This window comes from Staurois parvus, unplaced genomic scaffold (genome assembly GCF_062004578.1).
Source record: "Staurois parvus isolate SC_StPar_1 unplaced genomic scaffold, SC_StPar_1.0 ptg000502l, whole genome shotgun sequence".
NCBI classification, from domain to species: domain Eukaryota; kingdom Metazoa; phylum Chordata; class Amphibia; order Anura; family Ranidae; genus Staurois; species Staurois parvus.
In genome coordinates, this window is record NW_028318298.1 from 1,445,720 (window position 1) to 1,464,705 (window position 18,986).

The 18,986-nt window shown below is 42.9% G+C and overlaps 1 protein-coding gene across 1 annotated transcript in view; it reads right to left on the minus strand.

The window, feature by feature from the left end:
• Positions 1 to 18,986, minus strand: part of LOC149452024 (large neutral amino acids transporter small subunit 3-like) — a 463,531-nt gene that overhangs the window by 298,155 nt on the left and 146,390 nt on the right. Inside the window, exon 5 of the mRNA XM_089689865.1 lies at positions 12,274 to 12,350. Within this exon, the coding sequence (XP_089545991.1) occupies positions 12,274 to 12,350 (77 nt within the window). The remainder of the gene's footprint in view (positions 1 to 12,273; positions 12,351 to 18,986) is intronic.

Consider the following 18,986-nt stretch of genomic DNA (forward strand, 5'->3'; position numbering starts at 1 on the left):
CCGCTGTCATACCTGGTGACCCGATGCCCGCTGTCGAGCCAGACAATCCCATGCCTGATGACCCAGTGCCTGCTGTCATGCCTGGTGACCCGATGCCCGCTGTCGGGCCAGACGATCCAATGTCTGACCCAGTGCCGCGGTCATGCCAGTTGACTCGGAGCCCACTGTCGTGCCTGGTGACTCGGTGCCCACTGCCTTGCCAGATGACGTGGAGCCCGCTGGCGAGCCAAATGACCTGATGCCTGGTGACCCGATGCCCGCTGTCGAGTCAGACGATCCAATGTCTGACCCAGTGCCCGTGGTCATGCCAGTTGACTCGGAACCCACTGTCGTGCCTGGTGACTCGGTGCCCACTGCCTTGCCAGATGACGCGGTGCCCGCTGGCGAGCCAAATGACCTGATGCCTGGTGACCCGATGCCCGTTGTAGTGCCTGATGACCCGTTGCCCGCCGCTCCGCCTGGGGGCCCGGCGCCCGCTGCTCCGCCTGGGGGCCCGGCGCCTGTCGCTCCTCCTGGGGGCCCGATGCCCATCGCCCCTCCTGGGGGCCCGGTGCCTGCTGCTCCGCCTGGTGGCCCGGTGCCTGCTGCTCCGCCTGGTGATCCGGAGTCCAGCCCGGTGTGCCTCTGCCCGGAGTCCAGCCCGGTGTGCCTCTGCCCGGAGTCCAGCCCGGTGTGCCTCTGCCCGGAGTCCAGCCCGGTGTGCCTCTGCCCGGAGTCCAGCCCGGTGTGCCTCTGCCCGGAGTCCAGCCCGGTGTGCCTCTGCCCGGAGTCCTGCCCGATGTGCCAGTCTTTGATATCCCGCCAGTTACCAAACCCGGGCGGTGGAACATTTTGCCCAGCTAGGACTGTTTGGAGCGTCCTGAGGCCGCTCCTTGAGGGGGGGATAATGCCAGGAATGGACTTGCCAGTAATGGTGGGACTCACCTGCCTTGTGGGCTGCAGTACCAGGGCTGGCCAGCGGGTGCTCCCAGCAATCAGAGACTCAACCCTGCAGCCAGCCAAACACCTGAAGTTGATCATGCAGGTGTATTTAAGGGATGGCCAGACCTGCAGTCTCTGCCTTGGTGTGTGTTTTTCCTGGGCCCTGTATCTTGTTCCTGCGTTCCTGTTCCTGTTCCTGTCTGATTGATTCGTTGCTGACCCTGCCTGATCCGGACCTCTGCTGACTTCTCCTGTTTCATCCCTGGCTTGTGACCCCGACCATTCTCTGCCTGACCCCCTGTACCTACCTGCCCGATTGTTATTGACCCGGCCTGCCTGACGACGCTTGCATTGTATTTACTGTTATCTGTGGGTGGTTTGGTTCGTTTGCACTGTGTTATGTTTTAGTATTGCACTGTGTTTATGTTTGTATTGTTAGTCTTTAATAAATTATATTGTTTATAACTTATCTGAAGCCTTCGTTTCCCTGCGTCAGTCACATACCTCTGGTCACACCCCAGAGCCCTGACAGGGGGTAAGGTGTGGAGAAATTCTGGACAAAGAGAGGGGGTGTTTGAAAAATCCCTTGACTAGGAGGGGGTGTAGAGAATGCCTGGACTAGGAGAGAGGGTGGGGTGTGGAGAATCCCTGGTCTAGGAGGGTGGTGTGGACTGAAATATTCATCATGCCTCTTTTTACATTCCTTGGGGTGTCTACTTTCCAAAAAGGGGTCATTTGGGGGACTTTGGTGCTATCCTGGCATTTCAGGGCCTCTGAAACTGTGATAGATAGTGAGGAAGTGAAATGGAGTTATGCACCTTCAGGTTGTCAAAATGGTCATTGGATTTCGGGCTCCTGTATGTGGCTAGTCTTCCAAAAAGTCTCACATGTGGTATCCCCATACTTGGTAGAAGTAACAGAATGTATTTTGGGGTGTAATTCCACATATACCCATGGCTTGTGTGAGAAATATATAATTTAAGTGACAACTTTGGGTAAAAATTATTTTTTTTTATCATTTTCCAAAAACTTGTGGAAAGAAAATAAATCTTCCATGGATTCAACTGGCCCATCAGCAGATAGCTTAGGGTGTCTACTTTCTGAAAAGGGGTCACTTGGGGGTGTTTTTACTGCTCTGACATTTTAGTACAAAGAAATGTGATAGGCAGTCAGAAAGTTAAAAACGGTAAATTCCATTCTATACCATAGTTTGTAGACGTTATAACTTTCACACAAACCAATTAATATACACCTAATATGATTGTTTTTACCAGACATATAGCAAAATACATTTTGTCCAAAATTTATGATGAAATTTGAGTTTATTGGATATTTTTTATGACAGAAATGAGAAAATATCTTTTTTTTTCAAAATTTTCTCTTTTTTTTTTTATAGCACAAAAAAAAAAAAAAGCAGAGGTGATCAAATACCACCAAAAGAAAGCTCTATTTGTGTGAAAAATACCATAAGTTTCATTTATGCACAGTATTGTATGACTGCACAATTGTCAGTTAAACTAGCGCAGTGCTGTATAGCAAAAAATGGTGTTAATTCTATAGCTATACCATAGTTTGTAGACGCTATAACTTTCATACAAAGCAATTAATATACACTTATTGGGATTTTTTTTACCAAAGACATGTAGCAGAATACTGTACATTTTGTCCTAAATTTATTTGTTAACTTTGAGTTTACTATATATTTTTTATAACCAAAAATAAAAAAATTTAATTTTTTTTCTGACATTTTTGGTCTTTTTTTTTTTTTTTTTTATAGCGCAAAAAATAAAAAAAACCTAGAATTTGCAGGGATTTCCTCTCACTTCTTGTTGTTTTGTATTTACTTAATTTAACTTAACCATTTAACCATTTATCTCTAAACTCCTAGAATGCTTAGTCTACAATCGTCTGAGCTCCCACCTCAATGACAACAACCTTCTCGACCCCCTACAGTCTGGCTTTCGCCCCCTACACTCCACCGAAATTGCCCTACCAAAGCTCTCTAATGACCTACTAACTGCAAAAACCAACGGCCACTATTCAATACTCCTACTATTCAACCTCTCCACAGCTTTTGACGCGGTTGACCATCCCCTCCTCAAAACGACACTCTTTTGGCCTCAGCGACTCCGCTCTCTCCTGGTTCTCCTCCTATCTATCACAGTGCTCCTTCAGTGTTACCTATAACACTGCCACCTCCTTCTTATGCCCTCTCTCTGTAGGGGTCCCCCAAGGTTCTGTCCTTTGGACCCCTTCTCTTCTCCATCTACACCTCCTCCCTAGGTCACTTGATAAACTGCCATGGCTTCAACTATCATCTCTATGCTGATGACACGCAAATAAATCTGTCTACTCCTCACCTCACCCCTTCAGTTTCCACCCGTATCGCTAGCCTACTAAGCAACATATCGGCCTGGATGGCACTCCACTTCCTCAAACTCATCCTCTCCAAAACTGAGCTCCTAGTATTCCCCCCTGCCCGCGCTACCCATACTGACTTCACCATAAATATAGCTAACACCATCCTCAGTCCATCCCCTCACACCAGAGTAGTAGGGGTAATCCTAGACTCCCATCTGTCCTTTCAGATCCAATCGCTGACAAAATCATGTAGACTTCACCTCCGCAACATCTCCAAGATACGACCGTTCCTAACCCCGGAAACCACTAAGCAACTCATTCACTCCCTTGTCATATCACGCCTCGACTACTGTAACTCCCACCTCGTTGGCCTACCTCATCGTAGACTATCCCCCCTCCAGTCTATCATGAACGCTGCTGCAAGACTCATCCACCTCACTAACCGTTCTGTATCCACCACCCCTCTCTGCCAATCCCTCCACTGGCTCCCAGTTGCCCAACAGATAAAATTAAAAATTTTGACAATGACATATAAAGCCATCCACAACACTGCCCAAACTTACATAACCGATCTTATCTCTAAATATCACCCAAACCGTACACTCCGCTCCTCGCAAGACCTCTTACGCCTATCCCTTATCTCCTCCTCCCATGCTCGTCTCCAAGACTTCTCCAGGGTATCACCCAACCTCTGGAACTCCCTACCCCAATCTATCAGATTATCACCTATTCTACTTGCCTTTCGGCATTCACTGAAAACCTCCCTCTTCAGGGAAGCCTATCCCGCCCTCTGCTAATTCTGGTATCCTCTACTCTTCCAACCACTCCATCCCCCACAGTGACTACCTACTGTACCACTCACCCCGCCCTCCTAGATTGTAAGCTCCAAGGAGCAGGGCCCTCTATTCCCTCTTGTATTGAACTGTATTGTTACTGTATTGTCTCCCACTATAATGTAAAGCGCTGAGCAAACCGTTGGCACTATATAAATCCTGTATAATAATAATAATAATTTAACTTAATTGTTTTTGATACACCACGTGTCCTGTGAAAACAGCTGCCCTTTGACTGGTATTTCAGTCACCTTTTTTCTTTGTATTAATACATATGCTGCAGAGACCGCACTGACTTAGTAAATTGGCAGATTTCTATAGTTTAAACCATTTTACCTCTTTATTAGCAATGAAAACTGACAGGGGTTCTAATCCTTTCCACTGTATCAATTCCACTAAATATAGTCATGAGATGAAATTCCAAATGCTTTCATAAGCATTTTTCATTTTGATAAAATAGCTCATGCTTTATTTTAGTAGCGTTTTTTTGTGAAATGCAAAAATATTTTTGAAAAATGTGTAGCACTGTCTGGTGTGCATAGTTTTTGTAATATAGAGGATTATTAGAAGCCTCACTGTGAGTTAGTGGGTTTACTTTAGTCAGGTTGGAGGGCTCTACAGGTCAGGCCTCTGGAACCTCCCCCTGGTTCTAGAAGCTTGAAGACATTTCTAGGAGCTAGTGGGTGGAGGTCAGAAGGTGCTGATCTGCATATCTATGGGAATTTGGCCAATCCCCAGACAGGAAGTCTGGCAAGGTAGCCTAATCAGCCCATAAATATGAAAGCGCCTAGCCAGCAGGGAAGTCAAGTGGAAGATGGTGTGCTGCTGTGCAGCCTGGGAGGGGACCCTGGAGATTCTGCCTCCAGGCTGGAGGTTGGAAGAATGGGAAAATGAAGGTGACAGAGAGAGCTCCATTGCCCTGAGTTCCACTGAGGAAGGACAGACTGCTAGCCTGGAAAGAAACTAGCTCAGCAAAAGGCCTGAAAGCAGTTCACCCAAAGCTACAGGACACAAGGACAGTGTGCGTATCTCTACACCCCCAGGGTCTACAAGGGGGAGGGCTGCTAGGTGACATACCCAACCAGTTCTCACTGAGACAGTACTGCAAGTCTGTTATAGAATCTCTTGCTCTGGGATACTCTGCAAGACAGCCAACTGGATAGGGTATTAACCTCCTCGGCGGTATGATTCTTTCCGATTTTTTGTGCTGAAAGCGGTACCATTTTTTTGCATGGAAATATGTAGTTTTTTTATTGTAGGCTGTAATTTTTAGGAATAACTCACTGAAATCTGTACGAACAAGAGTCTAGTAAACATTCCGGATATGATAAAACTTGAAACACGAAATTATAATTTAATAAATAATCATAAAAAATAATAATATAATAATAATAAATTAAATTCAATAATATAATCAAACCAAAAACACTGAAATTTGAAATACAGAGGCAAATTCGCACATCGCTAAGCAAAGTCGCAAAATCGTTTTCAGTGTCTGACGAATTTCCCCACGAATCATTATCACTCAATTCTGCAAGTGGTTCTGATTTACTATTGCTGTTCTAAAACCGCTTTTGACGTAAAGGGACGCTTTTTGGTGAAATGCATTGAAACAGCAATGACAGCAAAAATGACATTTTTAAAAAATTTCAAATTTCCCGCCGTCACAGGGACCGGAACACAGAAGCCAGATGCCGGCATCGGCTGGAGGAGATGGCCGGGGACGCTGCAGGGGACACATCGCGGGAGCGAAGGACAAGGTAAGTGCTGCAGGGACCCCCTGAGCAACGCCGCATGGTAAGCCCGAGTGTAGCTCGGGGTTACCTCTCTTGGTACGCAAATTTTACCCCGAGCTACACTCGGGAAAACCGCTAAGGAGGTTAATAGCTGGGATCTGAAAGAGGTTCATGTAAAGAGGGGACTAAGTGCTCCTTACAGAGTCTGTGTTATTGTTCCATCAAGAGATTGATGCAACTCTGGAGGGAATAGAAAGTCCAGGATCCATCCTTTTTGTACAGAATTTAGGAAGTTGTCCTCAGAGTTATTGTTTTAAGTCAAGTTGGGCATCCCATAATAACCTAGACCCTATCCAAGTTGATTCCCTTAAATAAAACAACAAAAAAGCCAATGGACTGGTCACTGACTCTGAAAGTTGGATAATGTGCGTTGCCTGGCTGTGCAGGAAATAGGGGGACCCAAAACTCAGCAGCTGCTTAGGGGGTAGTGCTACAAACACTGAGGTATGAAGTATTTTATCTCTTATAGCTCTTAGTTAATTGAACCCAGTGTCACTATATATCCTTGCTTGGTGAGCTTTTTCACTATGAGGTTAGAATAGGAACATACTGTATAGCGCATCTTTGATATGTATCTTTCTCATGACTGTTTGGGATAGAGAGCAGTGTAGATAACCTTCTTCTCCTATTCCTTCTGAGACCATATATTGTCCATTAGCCATTGTAATTTTTTCTGTCTTGCTTTTGATTCAGTTACGTGAAGAAATTGTTATCATTGGTCATAAATAAGTTGTATCTCCAGAGCTGATGCATCAGGTGGAAAATTAAATGCCCTCCTAGTAGTAAAATGCAGACATCATATCTCAGGGGTCAGACAAATTAAACAAAAAGCAAACATTTTTCAGGAAGATAACTGAAAACTGTTTGCTTTTTGTTTAATTTGTCTCTTTCCATTCTAGCTTTCCAAACTATGTAGTTTACTTTTAACCAATTCAATATCGTGCAATTTTACACCTTCCTGCCCAGGCCATTTTTCAGGTTTCAGCGCTCTCACACTTTGAAGAAAATGATAAAATTTTAGTTTGGGTACAATGTTGTATGACTGCGCGATTGTCATTCACACAACTAGAGCTTTCTTTTGGTGGTATTTAATCATCACTGGGGTTTTTATTTTTTGCTAAATTAACAAAAGACCAAAAATTTTGAAAAATAAACACGTTTTTCTTTGTTTCTGTTATAAAAGTTTTCAAATAAATAATTGTTCTTCATAAATTTAGGCCGAGATGTATTCTGCTACATGTCTTTGGTGAAAATAACCCAAATTAGGATGTATTTTTTAGTTTGTAGGAAAGTTATAGAGTTCACAAACTATGGTATATATCTGAATATTGATCAGTCCTGAAGTACTGACAGCCAATCTAATTTCTTGAGGTCCAAGAATGTCAGAATAGTACAGATATCCCCGAAATGACCACTTTTTGCAAAGTAGACAGTCCGACGTACTTCATAAGAGGCATGGCGAGTTTTTTGAAGTTGTATTTTTTTTGTCATAACTTTTCGGAAAATGAAAAAATAAAAAAATTATTTTCACTATTTGTTTTTTACATACTGTCACCTGTGCAGTACAGCGTCATCATATAACTGGCATGGCGGTGATCAGGGACACAGACTGGTGACAGTGTGAAAAAAATATATATATATATATATATATTTTTTTTTTTTTTATTATTTTTTTTTTTATTTTAAATTTTTTATTACATTTTTTTTTTTTTTTTTAAGATTTTTTTTTCATATTTCACTATGTCCAAAGTAGTACAATGTTACCATAGTAACATTGTACTACTTTGGGGAAGTGATCAGTATTTTTTTTTTACTTACACAATTTGCTTATAGCAAAAAATTACTTTGCTATAAGTAAGCATTTACCTGAATGACATTGATTTTTTTTTTTTTTGTGCTTAGCTGTGATTTGGCCACAGCTAATCACATGACATGTGCATGTGATTAGCTGTGACCATTCACAGCTAGACACTAGTATACAATGGATGGCATGAATGAAGCCATCCATTGTATACAACTGTCATGTGACCTGCTGTGATTGGTCACAGCAGGTCACATGGTACCGGCAACGGGGGCCGGTACTCAGATCTGTCGGCCGTGTCCGAGGTACACGGCTGGTGATAGATTGCGCGGCTCTGCAAGCGCGCGAACTGCGCATGTGCGGGAGGACGCCATATGGTGGCCTCCCGGAAAACTAATACATTTTTACGGACGCCATTTGGCCATAGGCCGAGCGTCAAATGGTTAATTGACCCATCTTTTTTTTATAAATTCTTTATTTAAATTATTCATGGAGAAAATTACAGCACAGGAAGACATAAACAAGTTGCTCAGCCAATAGTATACGTTTACAATATGGCATCACAGTTACAATAATATTGTGAACGTCACAAAAACTGCACCAAGGGTGGCAATTAAGTACAATCTATATGGTGGGTTTACAGCTGAACACTACTAGGAGTTCCCACACTTCTGGTGCATAAAGTGCAATGAGCAAAGCTGCGCTACCCATTTTGATACTCAATATGTCATATATGAAGGATGGTAGAAACCTCATATTAAAAATTGAATGGTACATTGATATATGTTAATGTAAGACATTTCCACCATCAATCAATCATTTATGCAGGGCCAATGCTAGGCTATTTTGCACCCTAGGTAGGAGCAGCTACTTGCACCCCCCACAAAAAGTGACAAGTAGGGGTATCCTGCCCTAAGGATGAAGCCCTGTGTCCAGTATGACATATATCCAGTATAAAATATATAATACACTGCCAATAAATGTGATACTGTCTGCCACAAGCACACCCATCATGCATTAGACATGACACATTCAGAGGGGAGTAAGGGCAATGGAAGCGGATTAGTGTCTTGGAAAAGGATATTTGGACATGCTGGGACTCGTAGTAGCACATGACATTACCTGTGTGAGGCGCACCAGCCATCTGCTGTTTTACACCGCTATGACATCACCAAAGATGGGGGAGCACACGCCACCATGTCACTGACAGATCCAGTCACCTAGCACTACATCACCATGGTCAGCGGAAGCCTGCCCTAGAAGTGATTTGTCAGGCAGAGCAGCACTTTTGGGAAGCGCCTGTCAGCTGAGTGGAGAAGGTGTGCAGATGCAACTGCAGGGAACTGTGTGTTTGGCAGGTGAGGGGGAGCTGTGTACTGGGGAGGGGACATGGTGCCTGTCGCCTCCTCTTCTGCCCACCCAGCTGTCCTCGGACTCCCAAGTGCCATCTTGTTGTCACCCTCCTCACACGCCAAGCTTCTGCTAACGTCCTCCACAGCCCCCATGCCGGACATCCACTGCGGCTGCTACTTTCTCCAGATTGGCCAGCAGAGAGTCAGGCAGCGCCCCAGCCCTGTATAAGGGTGGCAACTTTCAGCCCCTCGTGTTCTCCGATCAGGCTAGTAGGGAAACCGTGACTCTGCCCTAGGCAGCTGCCTAGTTTGCTTAGTGATGGCATCAGCCCTGCATATATTACATTCTGAGTATCAAATAGGGTAGCATTGCACTTTACTTAGCACCAAGGGTCTGACCAAATGCCTGGGCTAAGCAACTAAAGGTGATGTAAACTGTAAGAGTGTCCTATGCAAGAAGTGTTGTCCCTTTCCCAGACATCTCAGGGAGAAAAGTAAGCAAGTATATCAAAAACCTATCTTAGTCTGGTCTATAGGAGTTTGAGTCCCCTCACAACATGAGGCAATAGTGGCAATAAAGTTGGAGAGCAAAAAACAAGAAAGAGGAGGAAAGGCATAGCCCTAACAACTGGGGGAAAAAAAAACAGAAGGGGGGGTAGGTGGTTTTGGGGGGGGGGTCCTGGGAGACGCTGGCCACCCAATGTCTCTGCTTAACCCTAGGAAGCAGAAAGCAGTATGGCATCGGTCAAGTTAAATAAAAACCAAGGACATCAATGCACATTCAAACCAATAGAACCATATTTTTAGATACAATTCATCCTTCCCATTTACTGAAGCCACAATTTTTCCCATGAGGGCAATCTGGTCAATTTAGGCAACCACATGATAATATAAGGTGCACTGTCTGTTTCCAGTATAGAGGGATACATTTCTTGGCTGTGTTCAGAAGGTATCAACAAAGAGCATTTAATGCATTTTGTGGAAAGGGGGGTGAGATGCAGGAAAAAGCTGCCATGTCATTACTCAACTGTACATCTGTTAATTTAAAGGATCTCTCCAACCTGTTTCCAGAAGGTATGCAGCACCGAGCAATTACAAAACATGTGTAGAATAGGACCTTCCTGTTGCTGACAACATCAACAAAGTGGGGACGATTTTGGGAAGAGCTTATGTAGGGTTCAGGAAACTTGATACCAATGGGATATAATTTTAAATTCAAATTCCTGAACCTTACTTGAAATAGAAGTGCAGTGTATAGGTTTTAGGATCCTCTTTCTGTTTCTCCATGAAATCTGTATTTGTCTGCTTTGGTGAGGCAGGCAGGAAGTTTTGAATATGTAGCGTTCTCAAAAACAGGAGAGGGGGCTCTACCATGATCTCAATTTCAGTGATCAACTTGGGTCTCCCCGAGGACAGAAAATGTTGTAGGCAAAATTGAACTGATCCTAGCAGGGGTTGACTAAACCAATCGATGTGTCCATGTTGAGAATGTGGGTTGCTGACGATGACATCTTTAGTGACCAGGACGTTTTTGTCAGGATACTGTCTGACTGAATGAGGGTGAGAATGGTAGCAGTTAAAATGGTTGTGAACCCAAATCCCCCAAAATAACACTATTTAGCATTGTATCTATCTCGCTCTCTCTGCTGATCTTTATTCATCCTACAGATCACATTGTTTTTCATTTTTCAACGAATTTAAGGGGTGGGAAGCCAGAGTAGTGCACCCAGGCACCAAAGTCTGTATTGAAGTGAAGCTCTGGCTAATTTTTGCTCTAACGGAATCCATCTCTTAGTGGAACTCTGTGTACACCAGTCAAGAACTCTAGCCATGTGGACTGCTGTATCATATTTTAGAGGGTCGGGGAAAACTAGGACTTTGCAGTGTTTGGAAGTGACCCATCTTTTACACTGAAAATTGTGTCATGTTTTAAGCTGCTATATTATTATTGCAGATATTCGTTATTACTGCCAATTCTACTGTAGATTGGCTTTGTTAGCTAAATTCATTCATTATCATTCAGCCTTACCTAATGGATTTCAAAAGCTTATATTTTCAATAACTTAGGTTAGCTAATAAGGGGTATCACATTCTAAACTTTTCATATAAATCAGAAAGATTGAAAGATGCCACTACAACTTCTCAAAGTTAATTATAAGTTGGAGCTAACACCTCGTATAACTTGTGTCTATTCCTCTTTTCACACACAACTAAATCTATATACAACATTATACATACAGTACATGGGTGAAAACAAATGTCAATTGAGTGTAATGTAATTTTTCTGCTTTCAATTGACTTGAATGGGAAACTGCAAATCCTTGCATCTGAAACTGCAGTATGCAGTAATCTTTTTACCACTTTCCCGCTAAAACATTTTATCATTCATCGTACATATCTTAAAATCTTCATTTTGAGCTATAAACTGATATAAAACACCAAGAAGATTATAAATTTTTTGTACATTTGTATTTTATTTTGTGCAAGATAAAAGATGAATTAGTGTTGAGTACACAGACACCATATATGTCAAGCCACAAAACTGTACGAGTCCACTGAGGTGATGCTTTCAATGCCTTTACTCATCAGTTTAGAGTTAATCGTAAATGAGGGAGTCAGAATTATTGCTTTCACACTGGTGCATGTGACCCAATATGTGCTGTTCAACCATTTATATACTTGTGTGTACCCTACATGCATGTTTGTGGAAGAACATATGGCCACATCAAATTTACAGAAAAGTTCTGCGCCTGCTGATAAAAACAGAAACACGCTCACAGCTACTACTACAGCCAAAGCTTGTTTTAACCTGTTCAAATGTGAATGAAAGACATCTCCAAACAGCTGAAGAGGTGGAAGACACTGCAATTACAGTAACTGATTTAGCGAGTACAAACACCACTGACAGATTTTTAAAGTATTGTGTTGTTTGCTTTTGTTACAAAATGCCACATGGTTCAGCAATCATTTATGTTGTCATTGGGCAGGCGTACAGTTGCTTCCTATTTTTGCTTTATTCCTTTCTACCTCCTCCTTTTGGTAGAACTCCAACCAAGCAACACTGGTGTTATTTGTACAGTGCAATGTTAATTTAAGCTGAGCAGTATGAATGCTAGAGGGAATATATACATTACAATTACTTCAAAATGCACATGCAAAAAATAAATATATAAAATATGCAAAACATATTTGGTACAAAGATCACTTACTGTTAAAGATGTAAAGGTCAAACATATACCTCCAAACCCATTCAGAGACAAAGCAAGGAATATCACTGGGGCCAGCACTGGAAAAAAAGCAATACAGAATTACATGGCTATATAGTGTTTCTTGAGCATTTCTGAAAGAACTATATTAGAATTTTTGGAATTCAGTTCTAGTTATTACAGGGTTAAAAGCCTTTTTATGACAGTAACACAAAAAATATATTCCGGGAATATAATTATACAGGTGAAACTCAAAAAATTAGAATATTGTGCAAAAGTTCATTTATTTCAGTAATGCAACTTACAAGGTGAAACTAATATATGAGATAGTTCAAGCTGTGATTTGTCATAATTGTGATGATTATGGCTTACAGCTCATGAAAACCCCAAATCCACAATCTCAGGAAATTAGAATATTGTGAAAAGGTGCAATATTCTAGGCTTAAAGTGTCCCACTCTAATCAGCTAATTAAGCCATAACACTTGCAAAGGGTTCCTGAGCCTTTAAATGGTCTCTCAGTCTGGTTCAGTAGGAATCACAATCATGGGAAAGACTGCTGACCTGACAGTTGTGCAGAAAACCATCATTGACACTCTCCATAAGGAGGGAAAGCCTCAAAAGGTAATTGCAAAAGAAGTTGGATGTTCCCAAAGTGTTGTATCAAAGCACATTAATAGAAAGTTATGTGGAAGGGAAAAGTGTGGAAAAAAAAGGTGCATAAGCAGCAGGGATGACAACAGCCTGGAGAGGATTGTCAGGAAAAGGCCATTCAAAAGTGTTGGGGACTTTCACAAGGAGTGGACTGAGGCTGGAGTCAGTGCCAGAGCCACCACACACAGACGGATCCTGGACATGGGCTTCATATGTCGTATTGCTCTTGTCAAGCCGCTCCTGAACAACAAACAACGTCAGAAGCGTCTTACCTGGGCTAAAGAAAAACAGACCTGGTCTGTTGCTCAGTGGTCCAAAGTCCTCTTTTCTGATGAGAGCAACTTTTGCATCTCATTTGGAAACCAAGGACCCAGAGTATGGAGGAAGAATGGAGAGGCACACACTGCAAGATGCTTGAAGTCCAGTGTGAAGTTTCCACAGTCTGTGTTGATTTGGGGAGCCATGTCATCTGCTGGTGTTGGTCCACTGTGCTTTATTAAGTCCATGTTCAATGCAGCCGTCTACCAGGAGATTTTGGAGCACTTCATGCTTCCTTCTGCAGCTTTATGGGGATAATGACTTCTTTTTCCAGCAGGACTTGACACCTGCCCACACTGCCAAAAGCACCAAAACCTTGTTCAATGACCGTGGAATTACTGTGCTTGATTGGCCAGCAAACTCGCCTCACCTTAACCCCATAGAGAATCTATGGGGCATTGCCAAGAGAAAGATGAGAAACATGAGACCAAACAATGCAGAAGAGCTGAAGGCCGCTATTGAAGCAACCTGGTCTTCCATAACACCTCAGCAGTGCCACAGGCTGATAGCTTCCATGCCACGGCGCATTGAGGCAGTAATTGCTGCAAAAGGGGCCCAAACCAAGTACTAAATACATATGCATGCTTATACTTTTCAGAGGTCCAATATTGTTCTATGTACAATCCTTGTTTTATTGATTGCATGTAATATTCTAATTTTCTGAGATTGTGGATTTGGGGTTTTCTTGAGCTGTAAGCCATAATCATCACAATTGTGACAAATCACGGCTTGAACTATCTTGCTTTGCATGTAATGAGTTTATCTCATATATTAGTTTCACCTTTTAAGTTACATTACTGAAATAAATGAACTTTTGCACGATATTCTAATTTTTTGAGTTTCACCTGTATTGTATAAAAGATACTTTATATCCAGATTTTAGGATCTCGCACAGAATAGGGTACATTAAACGCTCCACAACACCAACCACAATAAAAACATTTAAAAAAATGTTTGCAACAGCTTGTATCTATCATATGTTTAAACTGACCACATCTTTGATGTATCACTTAGAGGGTTTATATATTAAAACTGGAGAGTACAAAGTCTAGTGCAAGTCTGTTCAGAAATCAGAAAATGTATTTCTCTGCATAGAAAAACATAACAAACAAAGAATGAAATAACAAAATAATTTCATTAAAAAAAAAAAAGTAAAAAATATTTTATATACATTTTTTATTTTTTATTTCCATCATTTATTTTTCATTTTATTTTTTCATCATTCACTTTATTATATTTGTCCTCCCTTTTCTCCCCTTTTCTTGTTTTCATTAACCACTTTCCGCCCTGCCACTGCATATATACGGTTGCAGGGCAGCACGGGTGCACAAAAGCACGTTTTAAAACCGAGGTTTTCGCGGGCAGGCGGCACGCGCGCGCTCCCGCCGACCCGCGGGTGACACAATTTGATCGCGGAGGGATCAATCATTCGATTTCAGCCTGTGATGTCCAGCTGAAATCGGATGATCGGTCCCTGTCCTATCCTTTCCTGTGTTGACAGTTACACAGGACAGGATATGATGTCATTCTTCTCTGCCTGGACACATTCCATTCCAGACAGAGAAGAAGACATACAAATCGTGAGTAAAACAGCACATACCCACAGTTAGAACACATCTAGGACACATTTAACCCCCTGATCGCCCCCCCTCCCAGTTAACCCCTTCACTGCCCTGTCACCAGTGTCATTGATCAGTGAACAGATTTTTACTGATCACTGTATCAGTGTCACTGGCGACTTCCGATAGTGTTAGCGCCCCTCCCAGATAGAGCCAGATTGCCCGCTAGTACACCAGTAATCCCATTTAACCCCTTGATCGCCCCCCCCAGTTAACCCCTTCACTGCCCTGTCACCAGTGTCATTGATCAGTGAACAGATTTTTACTGATCACTGTATCAGTGTCGTTGGCAACTTCAAATAGTGTTAGCGCCCCTCCCAGATAGCGCCAGTTTGCCCGCTAGTACACCAGTAATCCCATTTAACCCCTTGATCGCCCCCCCCCCCAGTTAACCCCTTCACTGCCCTGTCACCAGTGTCATTGATTACAGTGAACAGATTTTTACTGATCACTGTATTAGTGTCACTGGTGACTTCCGATAGTGTTAGCGCCCCTCCCAGATAGCGCCAGTTTGCCCGCTAGTACACCAGTAAGCCCATTTAACCCCTTGATCGCCCCCCTAGTTAACCCCTTCACTGCCCTGTCACCAGTGTCATTGATTACAGTGAACAGATTTTTACTGATCACTGTATTAGTGTCACTGGTGACTTCCGATAGTGTTAGCGCCCCTCCCATATAGCACCAGTTTGCCCGCTAATGCACAGGATTTTTTTACCAAAAACATGTAGCAGAATACAGTTTGGCTTAAATTTATGACTAACTTAATTTTACGATATATTTTTTATAGCTGAAAGTAGAAAATATTGTTTTTTTTTTAATTTTTGTGGTTTTTTTTGTTTATAGCGCAAAAAATAAAAAGCGCGCAGGTGATAAAATACCACCAAAAGAAAGCTCTATTTGTGGGAAAAAAAGGACGTAAATTTCGTTTGGGTACAGCATTGCATGACCGCGCAATTATCATTTGAATTAGTGCAGCGCTGTATAGCAAAAAAAGGCATAAATTACAGTATCTATACCATAGTTTGTAGACGCTATACCTTTCACACAAAGCAATCAATATACACTTATTGGGATTTTTTTTACCAAAAACATGTAGCAGAATACATTTTGGCTTAAATTTATGACTAACTTTGAGTTTACAATATATTTTTTATAGCTGAAAGTAGAAAATATAGTTTTTTTTCAACATTTTTGTGATTTTTTTGTTTATAGCGCAAAAAATAAAAAGCGCACAGGTGATAAAATACCACCAAAAGAAAGCTCTATTTGTGTGAAAAAAGGACGTAAATTTCATTTGGGTACAGCATTGCATGACCGCGCAATTATCATTTGAATTAGTGCAGCGCTGTATAGCAAAAAAAGGCATAAATTACAGTATCTATACCAGCAATGGGCAAACTACGGCCCGCGGGCCGTATACGGCCCGGCGGACCTTTTAATCCGGCCCGCGGAGCTAGGCTCCCGCAAGGCCAGTGGTCGGCAAGCCGCGGCTCTTTACAAATTTAGATGCGGCTCTCCTGTGTGCCGGGCGCCCGCTCCCCTCCCTCCTCTCCTCCTCTCCCCTCCCTCCTCTCCTCCTCTCCCCTCCTCTCCTCTCGGATGGCCGCCCCCCCTCTCGGATGGCCGCCCCCCTCCCTCCTCTCGGACGTCAGGACTCTGCAGCTGTCAGGATGTAGGCGGGGCAGCGTGACGAACTCCTCTCACAGTCCTCCCTGAAGACCAGAACGGCGCGGGAATACGAGAGGAACGCGCGGACCAAAGGTAAGTGAATTGACACAGGGGGGGGACTTACTATATGGGGGATGAATTACTATATGGGGGACTTACTATATGGGGAATGAATTACTATATGGAGGACTTACTATATGGGGAATGAATTACTATATGGGGGACTTACTATATGGGGAATGAATTACTATATGGAGGACTTACTATATGGGGAATGAATTACTATATGGGGGACTTACTATATGGGGAATGAATTACTATATGGAGGACTTACTATATGGGGAATGAATTACTATATGGAGGACTTACTATATGGGGAATGAATTACTATATGGAGGACTTACTATATGGGGAATGAATTACTATATGGGGGACTTACTATATGGGGAATGAATTACTATATGGAGGACTTACTATATGGGGAATGAATTACTATATGGGGGACTTACTATATGGGGGATGAATTACTATATGGGGGATGAATTACTATGTGGGGGATGAATTACTATATGGGGGATGAATTACTATGGGGGATGAATTACTATGGGGGATGAATTACTATAGGGGGGATGAATTACTATGGGGGACGAATTACTATATGGGGGACGAATTACTATATGGGGGACGAATTACTATATGGGGGACGAATTACTATATGGGGGATGAATTACTATGGGGGATGAATTACTATATGGGGGATGAATTACTATGGGGGATGAATTACTATATGGGGGATTAATTACTATATGGGGGATTAATTACTATGGGGGATTAATTACTATGCTTACTATGGGGGAATATTACTATACTTATTATGGATGACACATACACATCATTCATCTACTCTTGGTCCGGCCCCCGGGTCCAATATATGAACCCATTGCGGCCCTCAAGTCAAAAAGTTTGCCCACCCCTGATCTATACCATAGTTTGTAGATGCTATAACTTTCACACAAAGCAATCAATATACACTTATTGGGATTTGTTTTACCAAAAACATGTAGCAGAATACATTTTGTCTTAAATTTATGACTAACTTTGAGTTTATAATATATTTTTTATAGCTGAAAGTAGAAAAAATTGTTTTTTTTCAAAATTTTCGTGTTTTTTTTGTTTATAGCGCAAAAAATAAAAAGTGCACAGGTGATAAAATACCACCAAAAGAAAGCTCTATTTATGTAAAAAAAAAGGACGTAAATTTCATTTGGGTACAGCATTGCATGACCGCGCAATTATCATTTGAATTAGCGCAGCGCTGTATAGTAAAAAAAAGGCATAAATTACAGCATCTATACCAGTGATGGCGAACCTTTTTGAGCCCGAGTGCCCAAACTGCAACCCAAAACCAACTTATTTCTTTCAAAGTGCCAACACTGCAATGAAACCTGAATATCGAGCTTTTGGTTTAGAAAAAACAACTCGTACAGTAGTGCAAACTAATTAACAGTACAGGGATGACCAGAGACTGCGGACACAGTACAGGGATGACCAGAGACTGCGGACACAGTACAGGAGATGACCAGAGACTGCGGACACAGTACAGGAGATGACCGGAGACTGCGGACACAGTACAGGAGATGACCAGAGACTGCGGACACAGTACAGGAGATGACCGGAGACTGCGGACACATTACAGGAGATGACCAGAGACTGCGGACACAGTACAGGGATGACCAGAGACTGCGGACACAGTACAGGGATGACCAGAGACTGCGGACACAGTACAGGGATGACCAGAGACTGCGGACACAGTACAGGGATGACCAGAGACTGCGGACACAGTACAGGGATGACCAGAGACTGCGGACACAGTACAGGGATGACCAGAGACTGCGGACACAGTACAGGGATGACCAGAGACTGCGGACACAGTACAGGGATGACCAGAGACTGCGGACACAGTACAGGGATGACCAGAGACTGCGGACACAGTACAGGGATGACCAGAGACTGCGGACACAGTACAGGAGATGACCAGAGACTGCGGACACAGTACAGGAATGACCAGAGACTGCGGACACAGTACAGGGATGACCAGAGACTGCAGACAGTACAGGAGATGACCAGAGACTGCGGACAGTACAGGGATGACCAGAGACTGCGGACACAGTACAGGAGATGACCAGAGACTGCGGACACAGTACAGGGATGACCAGAGACTGCGGACACAGTACAGGGATGACCAGAGACTGCGGACACAGTACAGAGATGACCAGAGACTGCGGACACAGTACAGGGATGACCAGAGACTGCAGACACAGTACAGGAGATGACCAGAGACTGCAGACACAGTACAGGAGATGACCAGAGACTGCAGACACAGTACAGGAGATGACCAGAGACTGCAGACACAGTACAGGAGATGACCAGAGACTGCAGACACAGTACAGGAGATGACC